General features: G+C 43.1%; 1 protein-coding gene across 4 annotated transcripts in view; it reads right to left on the bottom strand.

Annotated features, from left to right (window-relative positions):
- The window catches only part of ranbp2 (RAN binding protein 2), a 69,564-nt gene extending 52,923 nt beyond the window's left edge, over window positions 1–16,641 (bottom strand). For 2 of the 4 annotated variants that reach the window (XM_085999022.1, XM_085999023.1), the window contains exons 1-7: window positions 16,405–16,639; window positions 15,784–15,851; window positions 10,757–10,868; window positions 8,321–8,476; window positions 7,671–7,901; window positions 4,417–4,562; window positions 87–282 (exon numbers count right to left, since the gene is read on the bottom strand). In XM_085999022.1, the coding sequence (XP_085855148.1) occupies window positions 87–282; window positions 4,417–4,562; window positions 7,671–7,901; window positions 8,321–8,476; window positions 10,757–10,868; window positions 15,784–15,851; window positions 16,405–16,479 (984 nt within the window). In that variant the 5' untranslated portion in view covers window positions 16,480–16,639. Of the gene's footprint in view, window positions 1–86; window positions 283–4,416; window positions 4,563–7,670; window positions 7,902–8,320; window positions 8,477–10,756; window positions 10,869–15,783; window positions 15,852–16,404 lie in introns of all 4 variants that reach the window. The other 2 variants (XM_085999020.1, XM_085999021.1) reach the window with 2 other exon arrangements.
- Window positions 16,642–21,555: the final 4,914 nt, after the last annotated feature.

Raw genomic sequence — 21,555 nt, 5'->3', positions numbered from 1 at the left:
GATTAAGTGCCGTTTAAACAAGAGTTTATTGTAATAGCATTTTCATGGCAATTGATCACGAGCTTCAAAGCACTGGAGAAGCCTACCTGATAAGCAATTAGGTAGCACAATGCAGCAAGATCTACAACTACTTTCCACTGGATCTCGTTCTGTTGAGCCATCTTTAGAAGCAATGTTCCAGCATGTAAATAAAGATGTCCTCGTATTTCAGTGAAAGCAGCAGTAAGATCATCCATAGTTGCAGTTACATAAGACTTTGCAATGTGCATTGCATGATCAAAACTAAAACAAAATATATAAAAAGCATTAAGGAGTTGGCATACAATTTTCCTAATGCCAGTCACTATGACTAAAAGGAAAACTTAAACTACCCATGTCCTTACTTTATCCAAGAGCTGCCATCTGTATAAAATCCCTAAAAGATGTCAGTATCTTAAAAATGGTGTTCCACTGGTTGTGAAAGATATAAATGGACCTTAAATGTCATAAATACTTTCATACACACTATTACAGGTAGACTATCCTTTATCCGAAAACCTTGGGACTAGCCGTGTTTCGGAAAATTTCGGATTTCAGAAGGTATTACGGGGCAGCACCCCGTAAGCCACCACATTAATATTTCTGCAGCGAACCTTATGAATACCTGTATTCACACTGAGTGGGATAAATAAAGACTATAAATACTGTAGTATTACAGGGATAAATACTCTAGTACAGTTTATTTGTAAGGAAAACATTCAGTAAAACTTCAAACATATACAGGTACAAACTAAGCTAAATACCTGTACATATACATGCAGTAAAGGTACATTACATCTGGCTTGAGGATCTTGGAGAAGAGGGTACATCAGTGTTGTCATCGTCGTCATCAGGTTGGAGTCGGACATCTGAAGATGGGCCAGGAACAGGATTCTCAAGTGATAAAGCAGCACTACGACAGATGGCCTTTTTAAAGATTTCTTCCAGTGTCATCTGTCTCATTAACATTGGTTTCTGTCTAAGCAGTCTCTCTTTAATTGAGTAAACTTGCATAATCTCTTGCTCACTGATAAATGCACGTTGTTCAAGGCCAGCAATTAACTGATCACACATTGTCACCATATCGTCTATGGGGATTTTTTCACCTGTGTTCACAATATCATCATCATCATCAGTACTATCCTCATGCTTGTCTTCATTTAACACCATTTCAGCAATTTCCCCTTCACTCAACAAATGCACAACAGGTGCATCATTGTCAATGTTCAGCACTTCTTCGACGTCAGCTTCCTCTAACTTATTTACACTTTTGGATGATAAACCTTCGGCGTAAGTAAGGAGGTTTGATATCATCTTCTCCTGACGGACAGGAAATCCTTCAAAATCTTCATCTGCAGGTCCATCTTCATGAAACATCGTTGAAGGCCAAAGTCTGTGCCAAGCATTTATTAATGTTGGTTTGTCAACATCGTTCCAAGCATTAGCAACTGCGTAAATGGCATTCTTAACATTGAACTCTTTCAGGAAGCTTTGGATTCCTATGCCTCTGTTGATTGCATCAAGCATAGAGTTCAAGAAAAACATCTTTATACTTGCTCTTCATGGAGCGTAAAATTCCTTGGTCACAAGGCTGTATTAAAGATGTCACATTAGGGGGAAAGTTAATGCCGAAAACATAACTTTTCACAAGAAGTTCAGGAGGGGGGATGTGCGGAGCAGTTGTCCAGGAACAATTCAATTTTGCAGTTTTCTTCCAGTCCAACTTGCCTGCAATGAGTTTGTGTCGCTGGTACGAAGTGGTTATTGAACCAGTGAGAAAATATTCCTCTGGTTACCCATGCTTTCTTGCTCACATAATAATGCACAGGTAAATTGCATACACCTTTCAAACATCTCGGATGTTGGCTTTTTCCAATCACTACCAACTTTAACTTGTGTGTGCCTGCAGCATTGGCACACCAAAGAACTGTCAACCTGTCCTTAGCATCCTTAAAACCTGCTGGTGCACTCTCATCAGCCGTTGCTAATGTTTTTCTAGGAACGTCGCGCCAGAACAGAGCTGTTTCATCAGCATTGTAAATTTGTTCAGGACCGAGGTTTTCATCAGATATTATTTTGGCAAATTCGTCAATGTAATTTTCAGCTGCTTCATGATCAGCAGAAGCTTTTTCACCACAGATTTTCAGATATTTTATACCATGACGCTTCTTAAATTTATGCAGCCAACCTTCTGAATATTCACACTCAACTTCAATGTTCAGTTCTTCATGGCATATTCTAGCTTGTTTCATGACCATCAAACCAGTCAGTGGCACACATTCACTTCTTCATTGTCGAATCCACTCAATCAGCACATGGTCAAGATCTTCATTTTTTGCCCTATGCAATGTTTTCCTACTTTTCATTAGTTTATGGTCATCACTGTCAGTGTAAAACTTCAACAACTTGGCTTTCTGTTTCTTTAAGTCATATATGGTGGTAGTTCCCACACCATATTCTTCAGTAAGAAGTTGCAGACACACCACGATCAAGCTTCTGCAATAACTCCACTTTCTGCGGATGATCGATAATGAGAGATGCTTCCTTCTCTGCTTCTCACTGTTACCCATAGGGGTATCTGCAGCTCTTTTTAGCATTTTCACAAATCGTAAAAAACCAACAAATATCAAAGAGAGCAGCAGGCGCACGTGTGACAGCGCTGAGACACAACTGACGCCTCACACCTGCGTGGGTCAAGCATCGGCCACGTCGGGTCATGTTTTGCGCCACTCGGGTCATGTCGTGCGCACGACTTACGCTCCACGAAAAAACTTTCGGTTTTCGGAAGTGCGGATAAAGGATAGTCTACCTGTACAATAACGTTAGGCAAAATCTGCTGCAAACCAAAATTTTTCTCTCTCTCTCTCTCTCTCCTTGCTTCCCATTTCTGATTTCCTGCCCAGTCTACATCTAGGAGTGAATGATGCCCAAGTTTGGCTTGTTGAATTGTCTTGCATCAACTAGTTCAGATTAAATTTGAGCTTACTTTACCAATCCCCATTAGGATACTCACAAGCTACTGAATGACTGCATTAATCCGTTCTTGCCAAATCGAAGACAGGTCATGCACTGTTTATTAGCTTCAAAATCATGATTAGCAATGCTCAACATTGAGTATCTAAACAGCTATAGACAGAAATAGTTGTAGAGGGTTAACTAACAAAATAGACAACAGATATCATAAAGGCAGTTCCAGTGGTATCACCGTGATTCAGCATTAGTTGGATCATCAAATTACCAGAGATCAGTAACCAAGACTGGTATCATTTGTCAAGATCAATTTAGGGTTTGGCTCTGTCAGATTGCCATTAAGTCAGGGAGGAGCAAGAACTTCCTGAATCAGTAAAACCAAAGCCATCCTTATCTAATACTCTCCAAAGATGTGTCCTCTGGGTCCCAATTGCATCCTTCACCTAACCTGGACTTACTCTCACAATGTCTTGTATGGTGTTTCCAAGTCCACTTCCAATCTGGCATCAAGACCACCTATTTTGATCTTGCACCCCATCCCCCTCCACTTCAGCTAGGCTCGACTTTTCCAACGCGCTCCTCGTTGGTCTTGCAAACTCCAACTCATCTAGAACTTCACCACCTAGCATCCTATTCCTTAAGTCCTGTTCACTTATCACCTCAATTCTCAATGTCCTCCAGCATTAAGTGAGGACAATATTCTTGTCCTCACTTAAAGCCCTCCATTTCTTCACTCCAACCAATCTTCAGAATCTCCTTCACCATTACATTTAAGCTCACGCCTTCCACTCTAGTCTGGGCTGTCCATGCCCCTCCCTCCACAGCATGGTCTTTGGCCATGATGGCCAAGCAATCTGAAATTTTCTTAAACCTAGCCGCCTTGCCATATCAATCCTCTCCCGAAAGTCTCCCCTAAACTCAACTCTTTCACCATGCCTTTGGTCACTAATCCCAATCTTCTCTCAATTCCTGTTCAGTGACTAATCACCTCCACTTTGAAGTACCCTGGGATATTTTCCTATGTTAAAAGGAGTTATACAAGTGCAAGTTATTTTTTGTTATAGCACTAAGCCAAACAGACGAGTAAAATCCAAGGTTCGATTCCTGGTCTACTTAGGTCACCTCGGCGGAGCAACGATAGAGATGTTACAGGTCTAAGTGCCCCTAGGGAGAGAAAACCAAGCTTGGGCTCCTACTCCTGATCTCTATACAGTGACCCCTGCTGCATGCAGATATCTAGTGAGAACATCTGGCATGGCCAGAAGGTGCCCCCAGTCAAAGGCTGCTGACACTAATCACCTTGGTTCACATAGCCATGGGTGATATGGAAGGGCTACATAGAAGGAAGCACCTATGAAATCAAACCCCGGCACAGGTCAATGTCATCAAGAGAACAAAAAAGGTTTTAGAAAACACACAAAAGGTTACCTCATTAGAGCATCTACAGCACCTTGGACATCTCTGGTTGCCAATGTCAGAACCATGAGATTAGAGGAAGCCAGGAGCAACTCCTTCTGCATTAATCTCAGTCTGCTTTTATCAGCTCCCGAGACATTTGATGAAACAAGATTTCTCTGCAGAACAGTACAAAAAAAAAATCTGAATTACACAAACACAGAAGTTTACCAAAGAATACTTGGAACCCTTATACTATTCTGGAATTTAGGCTATTCTAAGTATAGGTAATGCTCGCTTACACAACTGGATACCAAAATCAGACGGAACAGAGAAAAAGGACCTAATTTGTTATTTTCTCCCCCTTTCCTGGCTTCCATACTTTCTAATGGAAAGCCACTTATATAGTAACTATATGAGTGGCTAGTTCTTTAAGAACGCAAGAACATATATATTAGGAGCAGGACATGCGGCCCCTCAAGTCTGCTCCGTCATTTAATAAGATCATGCCTGATCTTCGACCTCAACTCCACTTTCCCGCCTGATCCCCATATCCCTTTGATTCCCCTAGAGTCCAAAAATCTATCTATCTCAGCCTTGAATATACTCAACGATTCAGCATCCACAGCCTTAGAGAATTCCAAAGATTCACAACCCTGAGTGAGGAAATTCCTCCTCATCTCAGTCTTAAATAACCGGCCCCTTATCCTGAGACTATGTCCCCTCGTTTTAGACTCTCCAGCCAGTGGAAACAACCTCTTAGTATCTACCCTATCAATTCCCCTAATAACCTTATGTTTCATTCTTCTAAACGCCATAGAGTATACGCCCAATCTACTCAATCTCACCTCATAGGACAACTCTCTCATCCCAGGAATCAACCCTCTCATCCCAGGAATCAATCTAGTGAACCTTTGTTGCACTGCCTCAAAGGCAAGTATATCCTTCCTTAGATAAGGATTTCAAAACAGATAAGGAGACCAAAACTGTGCACAGTACTCCAGTGTGGCCTCACCAAAGCCCTGTACAATTGTAGCAAGACTTCTTGTACTCTAACCCTGTACAATAAAGGCCAACATGGCATTTGCCATAACTGCTTACTGTACCTGCATGCTAACTCTGTTTCCTATACGAGAACACCTAAATCTCTCTGAACACCAACATTTAAGTTTCACACCATTTAAAAAATCATATTCTTCCTACCAAATTGAATAACCTCACATTTCCCCACATTATACTTCATCTGCCACCTTATTGCCCACTCACTTAACTATCTATACCCTTTTGCAGGCTCTTTGTTTCACGGAGACATGGTTGAGGGAGGGGCAAGACTGGCAGCTCAATATTCCGGGGTACAGAACCTTCAGGCGAGACAGAGGGGGAGGTATAAGAGGAGGGGGTGTCGCAATATTAATTAAGGAGTCAATTACTGCAGTAAGGAGGGATGACATATTAGCAGGTTCCTCTAATGAGGCCATATGGGTGGAGCTTAAAAACAAGGGGGCAAGCACTTTGCTGGGAGTGTACTATAGGCCTCCAGTCAGGGGGAGATAGAGGAACAGATATGTAGGCAAATCTCAGAGAAATGTGCAAATAATAGGGTAATAATAATGGGGGATTTCAACTTCCCCAATATTAACTGGGATAGTCAGAGTGTGAAAGGCACAGAGGGTGTGGAATTCTTAAAGTGCATCCAGGAGAGCTTTTTGAGCCAGCACGTAGAAGGTCCTACAAGAGAGGGGGCGGTACTGGACCTAATTCTAGGGAATGTGGCCGGCCAAGTGGAAGAAGTGCTAGTAGGTGAGCACTTTGGTGACAGTGACCATAATATGGTGAGATTTAAGGTGGTCATGGAAAAGGACAGGGATGGGCCGGAAATAAAGGTTCTAAATTGGGGGAAGGCCGATTTTAATAGGATAAGGCAGGATCTGGCCAAAATGGACTGGGATCAGCTACTTGTAGGAAAATCCGCATCGGAGCAATGGGAGGCTTTCAGAAGGGAGATTGAGATCATACAATGGCAACATGTTCCCGTAAAGGTCAAGGGTGGTTCCAAAAACCACAGGGAACCTTGGATGTCAGGGGATATACGAGAATGGATTAGAAAAAAAAAGGAGGGCTTTTGGCAGATACAAAAGGCTAAAGACGGAGGAAGCCCTAGAGGAGTACAAAAAGTGCAGGGGGATACTTAAAAAAGAAATTAGGAGATCAAGGAGGGGCCATGAAATAACACTGGCGAGCAAAATAAAGGAAAATCCTAAGATGTTTTATAAGTATATTAAGGGTGAGGATAACTAGGGAAAAAATAGGGCCCATTAGGGACAAAAGTGGCAATCTGTGTGTGGAGCCGGAAGATGTAGGAGGGGTTCTAAATGAATTTTTTGCATCTGTTTTCACTATGGAGAGGGACGATGTAGACATAGAAATAGGGCGGGGGGACTGTGATATGCTCGAACATATTAACATCGAGAGGGAGGAGGTATTGGCGGTTTTAGCAGGCCTAAAAATGGATAAATCCCCAGGCCCGGACGAAATGTATCCCAGGCTGCGGTGTGAGGCAAAGGAAGATATTGCAGGGGCTCTAACACATATATTCAGAACCTCTCTGGCCACAGGGGATGTGCCAGAGGACTGGAGAACCGCTAATGTAGTACCATTATTCAAGAAGGGGAGTAGGGAAAAACCGGGGAACTGCAGGCCAGTGAGCCTAACATCAGTGGTAGGAAAATTATTGGAAAAAATTCTGAGGGACATCCACTATCTCTGCAGCCAACTCGTTTAGAACCCTAGCATGTGGGCCATCAGGTCATGGGGATTTGTCAGCTTTTAGTCTCATTAGTTTCTCACGTACTTTTTCTCTACTTATCTTAATTACTTTTCCTCACTCATTAGCCCCTTGATTCCCCACTATTTTTGGTATTTTTGTGTCTTCTACTGTGAAGACAGAGACAAAATATTCATTCAAAGTCTCTGCCATTTCCTTATTCCCCATTATGTCTCCTGTTTCAGCCTCTGTTGCTACTCTCTTCCTTTTTACATACTTGTAGAAGCTCTTACAATCTTTGAAAATTCACATATTTTGTAACTACTTTTCTTCTTTGTAGAGAACCCTTACTTTAAAAAAAACTTTGCAGATCCTAGAAAACAAACTTTTAGATCAATCTGATGTTAAGCTGACACGTTCATTGACAGAAAGAGTATTGACTTTTATATAGCCGATATATATTTTTTTTAAATGTAAAGTGCAGTGTTGCAGAAAGAATGACAAAAATAACATTATTACACACCTTTAATGTTTGTACCATGCAGGTGTACCATTCCAGACTTCTGCAAAGCGTTCTTCTCTTCTCCGTACTAATGCAAAAATTCACAGCTTCCTCAAGTTTCCCCATAGAGCAGTAGAATTCCACCAAGCGAATATTAGCATGTGGATCATCTGGCCTAGAATGCAGTTCGGACTGAATAAGGTGGAACAGTTGAGACTGGCCTAATTGTCCCTTTCTGCTCAGCAGCTTCTCCTTTAAAAAAAAGATACACAAAGATGATCGAGTGCTTGAAACAGATCTATAGTAGCAAAGAAAGGCTTACAATATAGGTCACAAACCCAAATTAGTTCCAATTTAAAATGTGCCAGAGAATTACATTTCTGCAATTCAAATACCCCATTGCTTGAAGGCTATAAAAACACAAGATTTTAATCACAGTACATAAAATTCTTGGCTGTCAGAGCTTTTTAGGAGTTCCAAAAAACATTTAAGCTTGCTGGATACTGATAACCTAGCATCTCATTACTGCAGCCAATGAAGAGCAAATATCTGAATGCAATTGGCAAAACCTGTGAATTTTTAAATAATGTCACAGTGTCATGGATCAGATCTCCTGAGTTTTGATTCACTTTCACTATTTAAAGCTCCACAATGAGCATGTTTTAGCTCACCTTCAGTTTGTAAACTATTCCATTACCAGGAAAATGCTTGGCTGCTTTCTCCACCCAGTATTCAGCTTTTCCATCAATCAGGTTTCCATTATTACAGAGCAAATCAGCCACTTTCAGAATAATGTCCTTCTGTACGGGATTCAGCTCCACAACTCGCTAATAAGAACCAAGGAGGAAGTATGTCAGTCCAACTTTAATGACAATTTACAGGAAATTAGTCTTTAAAGCACAACTCATATCCTCTACGAGTCAAAGAGTGTTGGAAACATACAGCAGATCTGTCATCTCGAAAGAAAAGGTTCAGTTTCTCAGGCAGAAATCAGAGATAAGCAGCCTCTCTAGTAGGCCTGAACAAAATGGAGGGGGGGGGGGGGGGAGAAAGCAAACAGGTGGAAGTGAAGGGTCAGTTTATCTTTTATCTATTGTCCTTAGCTCCTCTCTTCTCCAAGGACCACAGAATGCCAATATTTTATACTGTACTATATTTGTAGCGCAGAGGAAGGCGAAGGGAATAGTCTTTCTTGCAGTCATAACCAGGAGTCGCAAATGATATATTGCCTTCCTGGTGGCAGGATGAAGGACATTATGGAATGTGGGATGGAGAGCAGCCAAATGTCGTGGTTCATGTTGGAACCAATGACAGATAGAAGGGCATGAGATCTTGCAGAGGGAGTTTACGGAGTTAAGCATCAGATTGAAAACAAGACCTCGAAAAGATAGTAATCTCTGGATTTTTTTTTTTTTTGAAGTTCATGTGCTTGAATACCAAATGGAAAGAGGATTAGCCTTGACTGTGATGTTGCTTCACAGTTGAATACCTGCCAATACTCATACGGACAATGATTAATTGGGCAATGTAACAGGGTAACTGGAACCAGTGGAACCATACCCCAAAGAGTCACCAACTTGAGAAAGGATGAGGAACAAAGAACAGATGACAAGAAAAAGCTTAACAGTTGTGTACTGTTAAATTTCACGAATACTGCAAAACAGTAGTGTGTGGAAGTAAGGGAACATTACAACTAAAAAGAAAATAATGCTAGTCAGACTACATTCAGGTATAAAATGGTGCATATATGAATGGCCTTGACACGCCACAAGTATGAGCAAGGAAGTTATGATGAACCTGTATAAAACACCGGTTTGGCCTCAACTGGAGTATGGTGTCCAATTCTGGGCACTGCACTTTAGGAAGGATGTGAAGGCCTTAGAGAGGATGCAGAAAAGATTTACGAGAATGATTCCAGGGATGACGGACTTCAGTTACGTGGATAGACTGGAGAAGCTGGGGTTGTTCTCCTTAGAGCAGAGAAGGTTGAGAGGAGATTTGAGAGAGGTGTTCAAAATCATGAGGGGTCTGGACAAAGTAGATAGAGAGAAACTGTTTCCATTGGTGGAAGGGTCGAGAACCAGAGGACACAGATTTAAGGTGATTGGCAAAAGAACCAAAGGCGACATAAGGAAAAACTTTTTTACGCAGTGAGTGGTTAGGATTGGGAACGCACTGCCTGAAAGGGTGGAGGAGGCAGATTGAATCATGGCTTTCAAAAAGGAATTGGAAGTCTGAAGGAAAAAATTTTGCAGGGCTATGGGGAAAGGGCAGGGGATTAGGACTAGCTGAAATGCTCATGCAGAGAGCTGGCACAGGCGCGAAGGACCGAATAGCCTCCTTCTGTGTTGTAACCATTCTATGATGCTTTGCTCAGGTCATAGAATGACAAGGGATCTCAACAAACCCTGCAAATTTTTTTTTTTTTTTTTTATATAAAGACAAATAGATTGTACAGTTTAGAATATATTTGGGTGGCACCATAATTTATTGCACCAAATCCTTGATCAGTTTACACAATCACAAACCATAGACTAAACACATTTGGTTACTTTTGTTAGAGGATTTGCCAATTTTTTAACTTCCAAGCAGCATTATGGCGGATTTTTTAAAATCTGGGGCAAGGGATACCTGCTGGAATCCTATGCTGCATTCTCATAGGCAACAAGAGTTTTATTGAAATATAAATCTTTTACCAGAACTGCTATTATATGCACTAAGATGACTAGTTATCCTGAATCTTTATATTTGTAATTTGATCTTTGTTGGCCCTTTGTCACCTGAAGCGAAGAAGCTTGTACTATTAACTGTGCCCAAACATTGCAATGGTAATGGTAATGACTGGTTGAACATAACAATGGATGACACACTTGACCAGCTATAAAAAAGCTATTCATCTTAGAATGTTTTACTAATGCCTATTGCCAAATTATCTGGCTGCAAACACCATAGAATTCATCTTTAAAATGTATTGTAGCCCTCTCAGGTCAATTACTAAGAATATTTTACCACACCTGCAGCTACAGGTCTTCAGTTAATAATTCAAAAAATGTACCGACTTAGGTAAAGACAAAACAATTAGGCCATATTTGTACCATAGCCTTTACCTTGTAACAACCAATGGCTTTTTCAATGTTGCCTTCAGACTCATAGATCTGGCCAAGAAGCTTATGCGCTTTTGGATCCCTTTCCTGTACATTTATGTATGCTGATATCTGCCTGCAAAAAAAATTAAGTGATTACAGCAGGGCCATTAAATGCATTTATAAAATTATATTTCATAATTAGCCAAGCAAGTGGTCTTTAACCCTGAAATTAAATCTGAGGGAGTCACAACAGGGAGTAATATATAATTGAAAAAGGAACAATTTGCAGGGCTACAGGGAAAGAACAGGGGACTAAATGGACAGCTCTTTCAAAGAGCCATCACAGGCATGATGCTTCATTTTGTGCTGGATGGTTCTATGAACAGCATCAGCTATGTAAATCTGTTTATAAGCCAGCAATACCAATTAAGCAAATGTTCCAGGATATAGATGACATGAAACACGTTAAATAGAATTGGGATATTTAAGGTTGGTTGTTGCTTTCTCATTTTATAAGGAAACCAAATGATAGAAAACAGCAAAGAATTCTATTAGCAGAACAATTGCATTAATCCTTAACACACCAAGTTTACTTGGGCACAGGTTTCTTCTGTGGGAAACCAAAAGTTTACTCTCAACATGAAACCAATTCATAGAACAGGAGTAGGCCATTCAGCTCAGAATCTCTTCCGCCATTCAATTAGATCATGGTTAATCTGTATCTTAGCCTCATGACAATTCCATCCAGTTACATGCATGATACAACTATTCTGATTTTCTGGTACTTGCAATTTGACTTGCTGAAATAATCGGCATTACAAGCAGATCATAAGCCAAATAACATTTCCCCAGAGATGTTCCCATTTCCAAATTTTGGAAATGTTCTGCCCACCTGCTGTAAGAGGATTCAATGGATGCTCTCCGATATTTCCCAAGTGACCACTGTTCATATGTGTGTACTCTCTTACAACTGCACTTACGAAATCCCAACTGTCCAGCCGTTGGCCCTCCATTCACCATGACACTTCTGCAGCTACCAATCTGCTCAACCTCACCACTACCTTTAATGCCCTAGTCCCTATTAAAACCATTACTCTCGCACCCTGGCTGTTCCTCCTGGTACGGCCCTTATCTTCGCTCCAAGTTCAAGGGACGCAGACTTGAACGGATATGGCAGACAATTGGTTTAGCCATTCACTGCCAGATGTGGCTGGACCACAAAGCATTATCGGGTCCTACTCGTCTGCCAAAACTATTCAAGGATCATTCTGGAATGCAAAGATAACCTCCGGCTTCTATTCTCTACTGATAATAGCCTTCTTAAACCTCTCCCCTGTCTTGTCCACACTCACCTCCAACAAGTGCAAGGAGCTCATGGACTTCTTTGTCACTAAGATTGAGACCATCTGATCAGCTACTTCTGCCACTTCCCTTCCTTCCCCTAGCCCACCAGGCCAAACTTCCTGAGGATTCCCCCACCCCACCCTAGCCCTGAACTTGCATCTTTCTCCAGTTTCTCTCCGATCTCCCTTTGACTTCTCCACAAGACCCACCTTCTGCTCCCTCAGCCCTATTCCCACTAAACTGCTGACCACCCAACTTCCTTGTCTGGCTCCCATGTTAGCTGACATTAACTGTTCGCTCTCCTCAGGTACTGTCCCCCTCTCCCTCAAATCTGCTGTCATCACCCCTCTTTTCAAAAAAATTCTTGACCCCTCTGTCCTTGCAAACTACCACCCCTCTCCAACCTCCCTTTCCTCACCAAATTCCATGAACACGCTGTCACCTCACAAATCCGTGCACATCTTTCCTGCAACTTCATGTTTGAATCCCTCCAATCAGGTTTCCGCCCCTGCCACAGTACCGAAACGGCTCTCAGTCACAAATTACATCCTTTGTGACTGTGACAAAGGTAAGCTATCCCTCCTCGTCCTTCCTGACCTGTCTGCAGCCTTTGACACGGTTGACCACTCCATCCTTCTCCATCATCGTCCAGCTGGGTGGGACCCCACTCGTCGTTGCCACTCTTTTCTATCTAATCGTAGCCAGAAAATCACCTGCAACAGCTTCTCTTCCCGCTCCCACATCATTATCCCTGGGGTGCCCCAAGGATCTATCCTTAGCCCCCTCCTATTCCTGTTTCTCATATGAGTGTCTGCTGCCAACAAACCTGAAGCTGTGCCAATGACCAGAAGCTGCGCAGAAGCATTCTGCACATAAATCTGTACAATAATATCGTAATATCACATAAATCTGTGGAGCTCTGGGTTGGTTTAATAATAATGTATAATACTAAAACTAACCCGTGATATTAATGTATAATAATTTCACAGGGGAGGGTTGCAAAGATTCATTTTTTTGGAGCGTGAGCTCTGTTTGAAGGGAAAGGATAAGAAATGTAACAAAAATTGACGTTTGCTGACCCAGATGATCTTTTCCGGACGTGGCTCTGTTCAGCAGAAATGCATTAAACTCATTATTAATCTCCACACTTACCAGCAAACATTCACTGTTCACTTCGCACTTGGGATCCTTTAACATGGATTCAATTTTTTTTTTTTTTTTTTTTTAAAAACCAAACCTCCAAACTTTCTCCAGACATGGTGTCCACCTTATTTTATAAAAAGTTTCATCCCAATTAAAAAGTAAATAGAACCTATACAGAATAAGCACTTCTGATATGACTGTGACAGCCTCTTCTCAGAGCAACAAACAGATGCTTTTAACAGTCGCAGCAAATGGCGTCACAGCATAGTTTCACCCAACAGTATTTTTCCCCACTCGGAACCACCAAAAAAACACAAACTGCACATGCACAACTAATTAATTTCGTTGGCAGCAGTCACGTCCATTTCTCATCGACATGCTGCCTCTTGGCGACATCATCCGAAAACACGGTGTAGGTTTCCACACGTACGCCGACGACACCCAGCACTACCCCACCACAACTTCTCTCGAATCCTCCACGGTCTCTAAATTGCCAGACTGCTTGTCTGACATCCAGTACTGGATGAGCAGAAATTCTCTCCAATTAAATATTGGGAAGACCAAAGCCATTGTTTTTGGTCCCCGCCACAAACTCCGTTCCCTAGCCACAACTCCATCCCTCTAACTAGCATCTGTCTGAAGCTGAACCAGACTGTTCACAACCTTGGTGTCATATTTGACCCTGAAATGAGCTTCCGACCACATATTTGCAGCATAACTAAGACCTCCAATTTCCATCTCCGTAGTATTACCCGTCTCCGCCCCACCTCAGCTCATCTGCTGCTGAATCCCTCATCCATGCCTTTATTGCCTCTAGACTTGACTATTCCAACACACTCCTGGCTGGTATCCCACATTCTAGCCTACGTAAACTTGGTGATCCAAAACTCGGCTGCCCGTGTCCTAACTCACACCAAGTCCCGTTCACCCATCACCCCTGTGCTCGCTGACCTCCATCGGCTCGCATTTAAGCAATGCCTCAATTTCAAAATTCTCATCATTATTTTCAAATTCCTCCATGGCCTCACCCCTCCCTATCTCTAATTTCCTTCAGCTGAACAACCCCGAGATGTCTGTGCTCCTCAAATTCTGCCCTTGAGCATCCCGGACTATAATTAGGGATGGGCAATAAATGCTGGCCTCGCCAGCAACGCCCACATCCCATAAACGAATATTTTTTTAAAAATTGCTCAACCATCCGTGGCCGTGCTTTCAGCTGCCTGGGCCCTAAGCTCTGGAACTCCCTCCCTCGACCTCTCCGCCTCTCATTCCTCCTTTAAGACGCTACTTAAAACCTACCTCTTTGACCAAGCTTTTGGTCACCTGCCCTGATTTCTTATGTGGCTTAGTATCAAATTTGTGTCTTACAACACTCCTGTCAAGTGCCTTGGGATGTTTTATTACGTTAAAGACACTATATAAATACAAGAAATAACAACAGAAAATGCTGGAAAAACTCAGCAGGTCAGGCAACATCCGTGGAGAGAAATTTGAGTTGACGTTTCGGGTCGAACCCTTCTTCAAAACTGGAAAGAAAAGAAAATAGATCGAAGGCATGGCTGCGATCGGACAAAAGTAAAAGAGCTAGACGAGATGGTAATAGGCTGAGATTAGGTGTAAAGTGTACTGGCAGGGCAAGAGATAGCTGCATCTTCCGATTAGGCACTCTGCAGCCTTCCGGACTCAATATCGAGTTCAACAATTTCAGATCATAACCTCGGCCCCTATTACACATTTTTTCTTGTAATTTTTCCACTCCTTCCCCCCCCTTTCCTTTTGTTTCTCTCTCACACCTGGCAGCTATCTCTTGCCCTGCCAGTACACTTTACACTTAATCTCAGCCTATTACCATCGCGTCTAGCTCTTTTACTTCTTTTGTCCGATCGCAGCCCTGTCTTCGATCTATTTTCTTTTCTTTCCAGTTTTGAAGAAGGGTTCGACCCAAAACGTCAACTCAAATTTCTCTCCACGGATGTTGCCTGACCTGCTGAGTTTTTCCAGCATTTTCTGTTGTTATTTCGGATTTCCAACATCTGCAGTATTTTGCTATCATATAAATACAAGATGTTGTTTGCAACAGTAAAAGGCACAACATCCAATACTAGATAATAATCAGGAGCAGGAAAAGCAGTTGATTTCCCCTCTCCAGCCCTACGTTGCAAACATTAAAGTAGCACCCCTTTTGCCATTTAACACTGACCTGATCTGAATGCATGGCTGCTGCACACTACCTTTAACAACTGAACTCAATTTTTTAAAAAGTTAGAGATGCAATATATCAGCTAGGAAAATAAGTTAGAGGTTACAATAGGATAGAGAAACTAAGATGGAAAAAGGACAAGTACTTAATTTTTTTAAGTGTTTTCCTCAATAATAAAGCTATACATTTGTATTTTATTGCTGTAATTAATATTTTCCCAGCAGTGTACAAGTTGAAAAGCTTGTATAACAACCTACAGAGACTAATTTTCCTGGACTTGTACAATCAAAATAAATATATAATAAATGCATATAAATAAACAAACTAAGGCAGCATTGTAAAATACTGGCAATATTTTTACCTCTTCGCAAGTTCGTATTCCTTGGCTTCATAGTAGAGTTTTGCAAACAAAAATCCTTTGAGTGATTTCTAAAAACAAAAGTTGGAGGTTGTGTAAAATAGACAAATTAATAAAGCCTCTAAAAACAGCCCATTCCCCCAAAATTCTTGGCGAGGTAAACAAACTAATTATAACAGAGTACGTCAAATTCCATTAAATTGTACAGGCCATTATTACTGCTGCAGATAAGCTAAAAATCCAAATTACACTATTTATATACACTGTACCCAAGCAATTCATAACGCTCACAGGGAGATCACACAATCGTGGGCGGCAACATTGTCAACTATCTGTCCTCCAGCATTCAAATTTCCACAGAAACGAAACCAATGACAATCAACCAAAGTGTGGATTAGCTTGGTTTACAGCCTCCAGAATCACTGCATCGCCAAAAATATGACACAGGTCGCTGCCGCCGCCTGCAAAGCGCGAACTACAGCTTGTTCAGAATTCCCCCCGGTTTGTTTCAGATAAGCGCGGTCCTGAAAGTACAAGGCCCAACAGCACAGGCCGCAACAGCCCTTTCCTCGACCCGCAGATTGGCTGCTCGGGCCGCTGTGATGGATCGTCCCAGGCACTTACCTCGCGGGGTGAGAGCGGCATGACGCCCTGCACCGAGGCAATGTACTTCTCCACCTCCGCCTTACTACGCATCATGTTTGCTCCTCGGCCTTAGGCCGCAAAGCTACACAAGACGCTGTTAACGCCTCTCCTCCCAGGCCTGTTCCGGTCCTGCGCCGTTACTGCTGTTCTGAACTCGGACGTTTTAGCGCCGGGTCCGCGGCTCGAATGCAGCCAATACGCAACAAGCCCGACCCAACGCGCCTACACCTTCCGCACACGGGCACAGGCCAATGACCAAGGCCTGGCGTCACAAGAAACTCCGCGCGTATGTCGCGAACGTCACACACGCAAACGTAGCGGCGCTAACGCACAAAGGCAAGGAGCGACTGCAATCAAATCTCGCGAGGCTGAAGTTTTGGCTTCTCTTTTGGTAAGACCAAATAAATGAACAAATAAACTGTAACTAAACCACTAAAAAATCTTTAAATAAACCTTAACAAATCAAATTAAAATTTGATTGTTTAATCCAATTATGCACTCCAGTCCCCGCGGCGCCCACCGGTCACGGAAGTGAAGTTTTGGCTTCTGTTGAGCAGGTGTTAATTGTTCAACAACAACGTGTATTTATATAACAACAGAAAATGCTGGAAATACTCAGCAGGCCAGGCAGCATCCGTGGAGAGAGAAACAGAGTTAACGTTTCAGGTCTGGGACCCTTCATTAGCGCCTTTAACGTAGTAAAACGTCCCAAGGCGCAGCACGGGAGTATTATAAAACAAAAAAATGGACACCGAGCCCCATAAGGATAAATTAGGGCAGATGACCAAAAGCTTGGTTAAAGAGATAGGTTTTAAGGAGAGTCTTGAGGAAAGAGAGGTAGCGAGGTAAACCGGTTTAGGCAGGGAATTCCAGAGCTTAGGGCCTAGGCAACAGAAGGCATAGACACCAACGGTTGAGCGATTATAATCAGGGATGTTGAAGAAGGCAGAATTAGAGGAGCGCAGATATCTCAGGGTTGTGGGGCTGAAGGAGATTACAGAGATAGGGAGGGGCGAGGCCATAGAGGGATTTGAAAACAAGGATGAGAATTTTGAAATTGAGGCGTTGCTTAACCGAGAGCCAACGTAGGTCAACGAGCACAGGGGTGATGGGTGAACGGGACTTGGTGTGAGTTAGGACACAGGCAGCCGAGTTTTGGATGACCTCAAGTTTACGTAGGGTAGAGTGTGGGAGGCCAGCCAGGAGTGCATTGGAATAGTCAAGTCCAGAGGTAACAAAGGCATGGATGAGGGTTTCAGCAGCGAAGGGTGGAGAAGGGCGATGTTACGGAGGTGGAAATAGGTGGTCTTTGTTATGCTGCGGATATGTGGTCAGAAGTTCATTACTGGGTCAAATATGACACCCAAGGTTGCGAACAGTGTAGTTCAGCCTTAGACAGATGTTAGGGAGAGGGATGGAGTCGGTGGCTAGGGAACGGAGTTTGTGGCGTGGACCGAAAACAATGCCTTCAGTCTTCCCAATATTTAATTGGAGAACATTTCTGCTCATCCAGAACCATATGTCAGACAAGCAGTCTGACAATTTAGAGACCGTGGAGGGATCAAGAGAAGAGGTACTGAGGTAGAGCTGGGCGTTGTCAGCATACATGTGGAAACTGATGCTGTGTTTTCGGATGATGTCTCCAAGGGGCAACATATAGATGAGAAATAGGAGGAGGCCAAGGATAGATGCGGGAGCGGGAAGAGAAGCCGTTGCAGGTGATTATCTGACTACGATTAGATAGATAAGAATGGAACCAGGTGAGTGCAGTCCCACCCAGCTGGATGACGGTGGAGAGGCGTTGGAGAAGGTTGGAGTGGTCAACCATGTCAAAGGCTGCAGACAAGTCAAGAAGGACGAGGAGGGATAGTTTACCTTCGTCGCAGTCATAAAGGATGTCATTTGTCACTTTCATGAGAGCCATTTCGGTACTGTGGCAAGGGTGGAAACCTGATTGGCGGGATTCAAACATGGAATTGTGGGAAAGATGGGCACGGATTTGGGAGGCAACAACACGTTCAAGTACTTTGGAGAGGAAAGGGAGGTTGGAGATGGGGCGGTAGTTTGCAAGGACGGAGGGGGTCAAGTGTTGGTTTTTTTGAGGTGAGGGGTGATGTCGGCAGATTTGAGGGAGAGGGGGCCTGTACCTGAGGAGAGAGAACCGTTAACAATATCAGCTAACATGGGAGCCAGAAAAGGAAGTTGGGTGGTCAGCAGTTTGGTGAGAATGGGGTCGAGGGAGCAGGAAGTGGGCCTCATGGACAAGATGAGCGCAGAGAGGTCATGAGGGGAGATCGGAGAGAAACTGGAGAAAGATGTGAGTTCAGGGCTAGGACAGGGGGGAACCTTAGAGGAAGTTTGGCCCGGTGGGCTAGGGGAAGGAAGGGAAGTGGCAGAGGCAGCTGAATGGATGGTCTCAATCTTAGAGACAAAGAATATGGCTGACAGTGATTGTAAAGCTGTTCGTCACTACTCGGGAGTTTTGCACACCAATACAACAACAACTTGTATTTATATAGCACCGTTAATGTAGTAAAACGGCCCAAGCGCTTCATAGGAATGTTATCAGACAAAATTTGGCACCGAATCACATAAGGAAACATTAGGGCAGATGACCAAAAGCTTGGTCAAAGAGGTAGGTTTTAAGGAGCATCTTAAAGGAGGTTAGAGAGGCGGAGAGTTTTAGGGAGGAAATTCCAGAGCTTAAGGCCTCGTCAGCTGAAGGCACGGCCACCAATGGTGGAGCGATTAAAATCAGGGATGCTCGAGAGCCCAGAATTAGAGGAGTGCAGATATCTCAGGGCGGGGTTCTGTGCCTGGAGGTGATTACAGAGATAGGGAGGGGCGAGGCCATGGAAGGATTTGTAAACTAGGATGAGAATTTTAAAATCGAGGCATTGCTTAACCAGGAGCCAGTGTAGGTCAGCAAGCACAGGGGTGATGGGTGAACGGGACTTGATGTGAGTTAGGACACGGGCAGCCGAGTTTTGGGTGCCCTCAAGTTTACGGAGGGTAGAACGTGGGAGACCAGCCAGGAGTGGTTTGGAATGAAAGATATTTAATTTGCTTCCTGCATATATGCCAACCTAGAAAACCAGCTGACACAAACAACCCCTACCAAAAAAAATATTGGCACATCAAAAACAGTGTTTTCAACCAGCAGCACCAAAAACAGATTTACTGGTAATTCACCTCATTTACTGTTCGTGCAAATTGGCCATTGTGCTTCCCTACATAACAGGGACTATACTTTAAAACTAATAAATTTGTTGTAAAGCGCTTTGGAATTCTCAATAGGGGCTTGTTAGAATATTTTGTGATTTCTATACTTGGACCCCTAAATCTCTCTGCTCCTCCACAGTTCCTAGATTCTCACCATTTAGAAAATAGTCTGATCTATATTCGGTCCAAAGTGGATGACATCACACTTCCTCATATTGAACTCCATCTGCCACAGTTTTGTTCACTCACTTAATCTATCAATGCCCCTTTGCAACTTTCTGCTCCCATCTACAATATTATAATGTGAAAATGATTATGCTTTACCACAAGACTATAGTATCTTTTAAATTTGAATTAGCTGATTGGAAAAGAATAATAAAAGTTAGAGAGAGGGCAAGGAAATGGGATTGAAGTAGACAGCTTCAGTTGAGCAAGCACCAACAGTAAGGCTCAGGTCAAATTGACCCATTCAATGCTGTAAGTTCCATGATTCTATCTAAATCTAAATCCTGCAGCACTACAGGAACACTCAAAGGAATTCCCATCCTCAGCACTTTATTTGCTCCAACTTCAATTGCAACAGCAAACAAGAATACTGGTGCAACATTTTATGCAAAGAAAGTTCTTATGCTGAAATGAGGTTCTCAACAGAAACTACTGCAGGGAGCAAAATTAAACTAAATTCCAATGCTTCTTGAGAATAACTGCAAGTTTAGTATGAACCTTTGCTACAGAAACCTAGCCTTAAAAATCCAACTTGAACAGGACAGCTCAGTGGATTAGTCACTTGCCCATTTTATGCAAGCAAGGTAAGTGCCAGGGATGGAACCCATCTGAAGAATGCAACATTTGGTATTGGACCTAAGTAATAAAATAAATACATTACAAGGAGGCTAGTGCTGGCCATATTTCACTGCAGGCATACATATCCAATTTGACAACATGCATTGGCTCCCAGGGAGGCTCTCTTCGGCAACACGGGACCTCATAAAATCAGGACACATCAGTAAATCAGAGATGGAGGAACAAATCCAACCAACACAAATGCAAAATACTGTGGATGCAGTAAATCTGAAATAAAAACAGAAAATGCTGGAAATACTCAGTGTGGTAAACCACTGTTGTTAGTATTGTTGTTCACCACTGTTGTTAGTACTGTTGTTCACTGTTAGTACTGTTGTTCACTCTTGCATATTGTTGTACTTGTCTGTGCATGCCTCAGCTGCCTCCGCCCCTGGCTCCACCCTCATGGCTGGGTATAAAGGTCGCTGCTCGGCAGCCCCCGGCCCTTTTGGATACCAGGCAACCACAAGAGGCATGCTCTGTTCTTTGGTAATAAAAGCCTGTTTATTACTTTCTCAATTTCCAGTCTTTTGTAGCAATTGATAGTGCATCAATTTTATTACCAAAATTAAATGTTGGCTGCGGATGCTGATCAACCGATGGCGCAAAACGCTGAGCAGCAGGCGCTGCTGCGAGCCCTCAGACCAACATGCCTGGACCTAGACCCCCAAGAAGCGGGTTCGTCGACTAAATTCGCACAATGGCTGCGTTGCTTTGAGGCGTATCTGGAAGCCTCGACCGTGACTCTTGATGAAAATAAACTGAAAATCCTGGCCTCGAAGGTGAGCCACCAAGTCTATACTTTAATCCAAGATGCGACGACCTACGCGGCGGCTATCGACCTACTGAAAGGGCAGTATGCACGCCCGGTTAACACGGTCTATGCCAGGCACCTTTTAAGATCTCGCAGACAGCAGCCCGGGGAATCGGTGGAGGCCTTCCTACGGGCACTGTGGGTACTCGGACGCGGCTGCGACTGCAAGGAAGTATCGGCCGCGGCACATGCGGAGGGACTGATACGAGACGCTTTCGTTGCGGGTCTAAGGTCCGACTACTCCCGGCAGA

The sequence above is a fragment of the Somniosus microcephalus genome, chromosome 10, assembly GCF_052327205.1.
Source record: "Somniosus microcephalus isolate GS21.2 chromosome 10, FLI_Smic_1.0, whole genome shotgun sequence".
NCBI classification, from domain to species: Eukaryota; Metazoa; Chordata; class Chondrichthyes; order Squaliformes; family Somniosidae; genus Somniosus; species Somniosus microcephalus.
The sequence above is the reverse complement of the archived record's forward strand: the minus strand, read 5'-3'. Positions and strand labels throughout refer to the sequence as shown.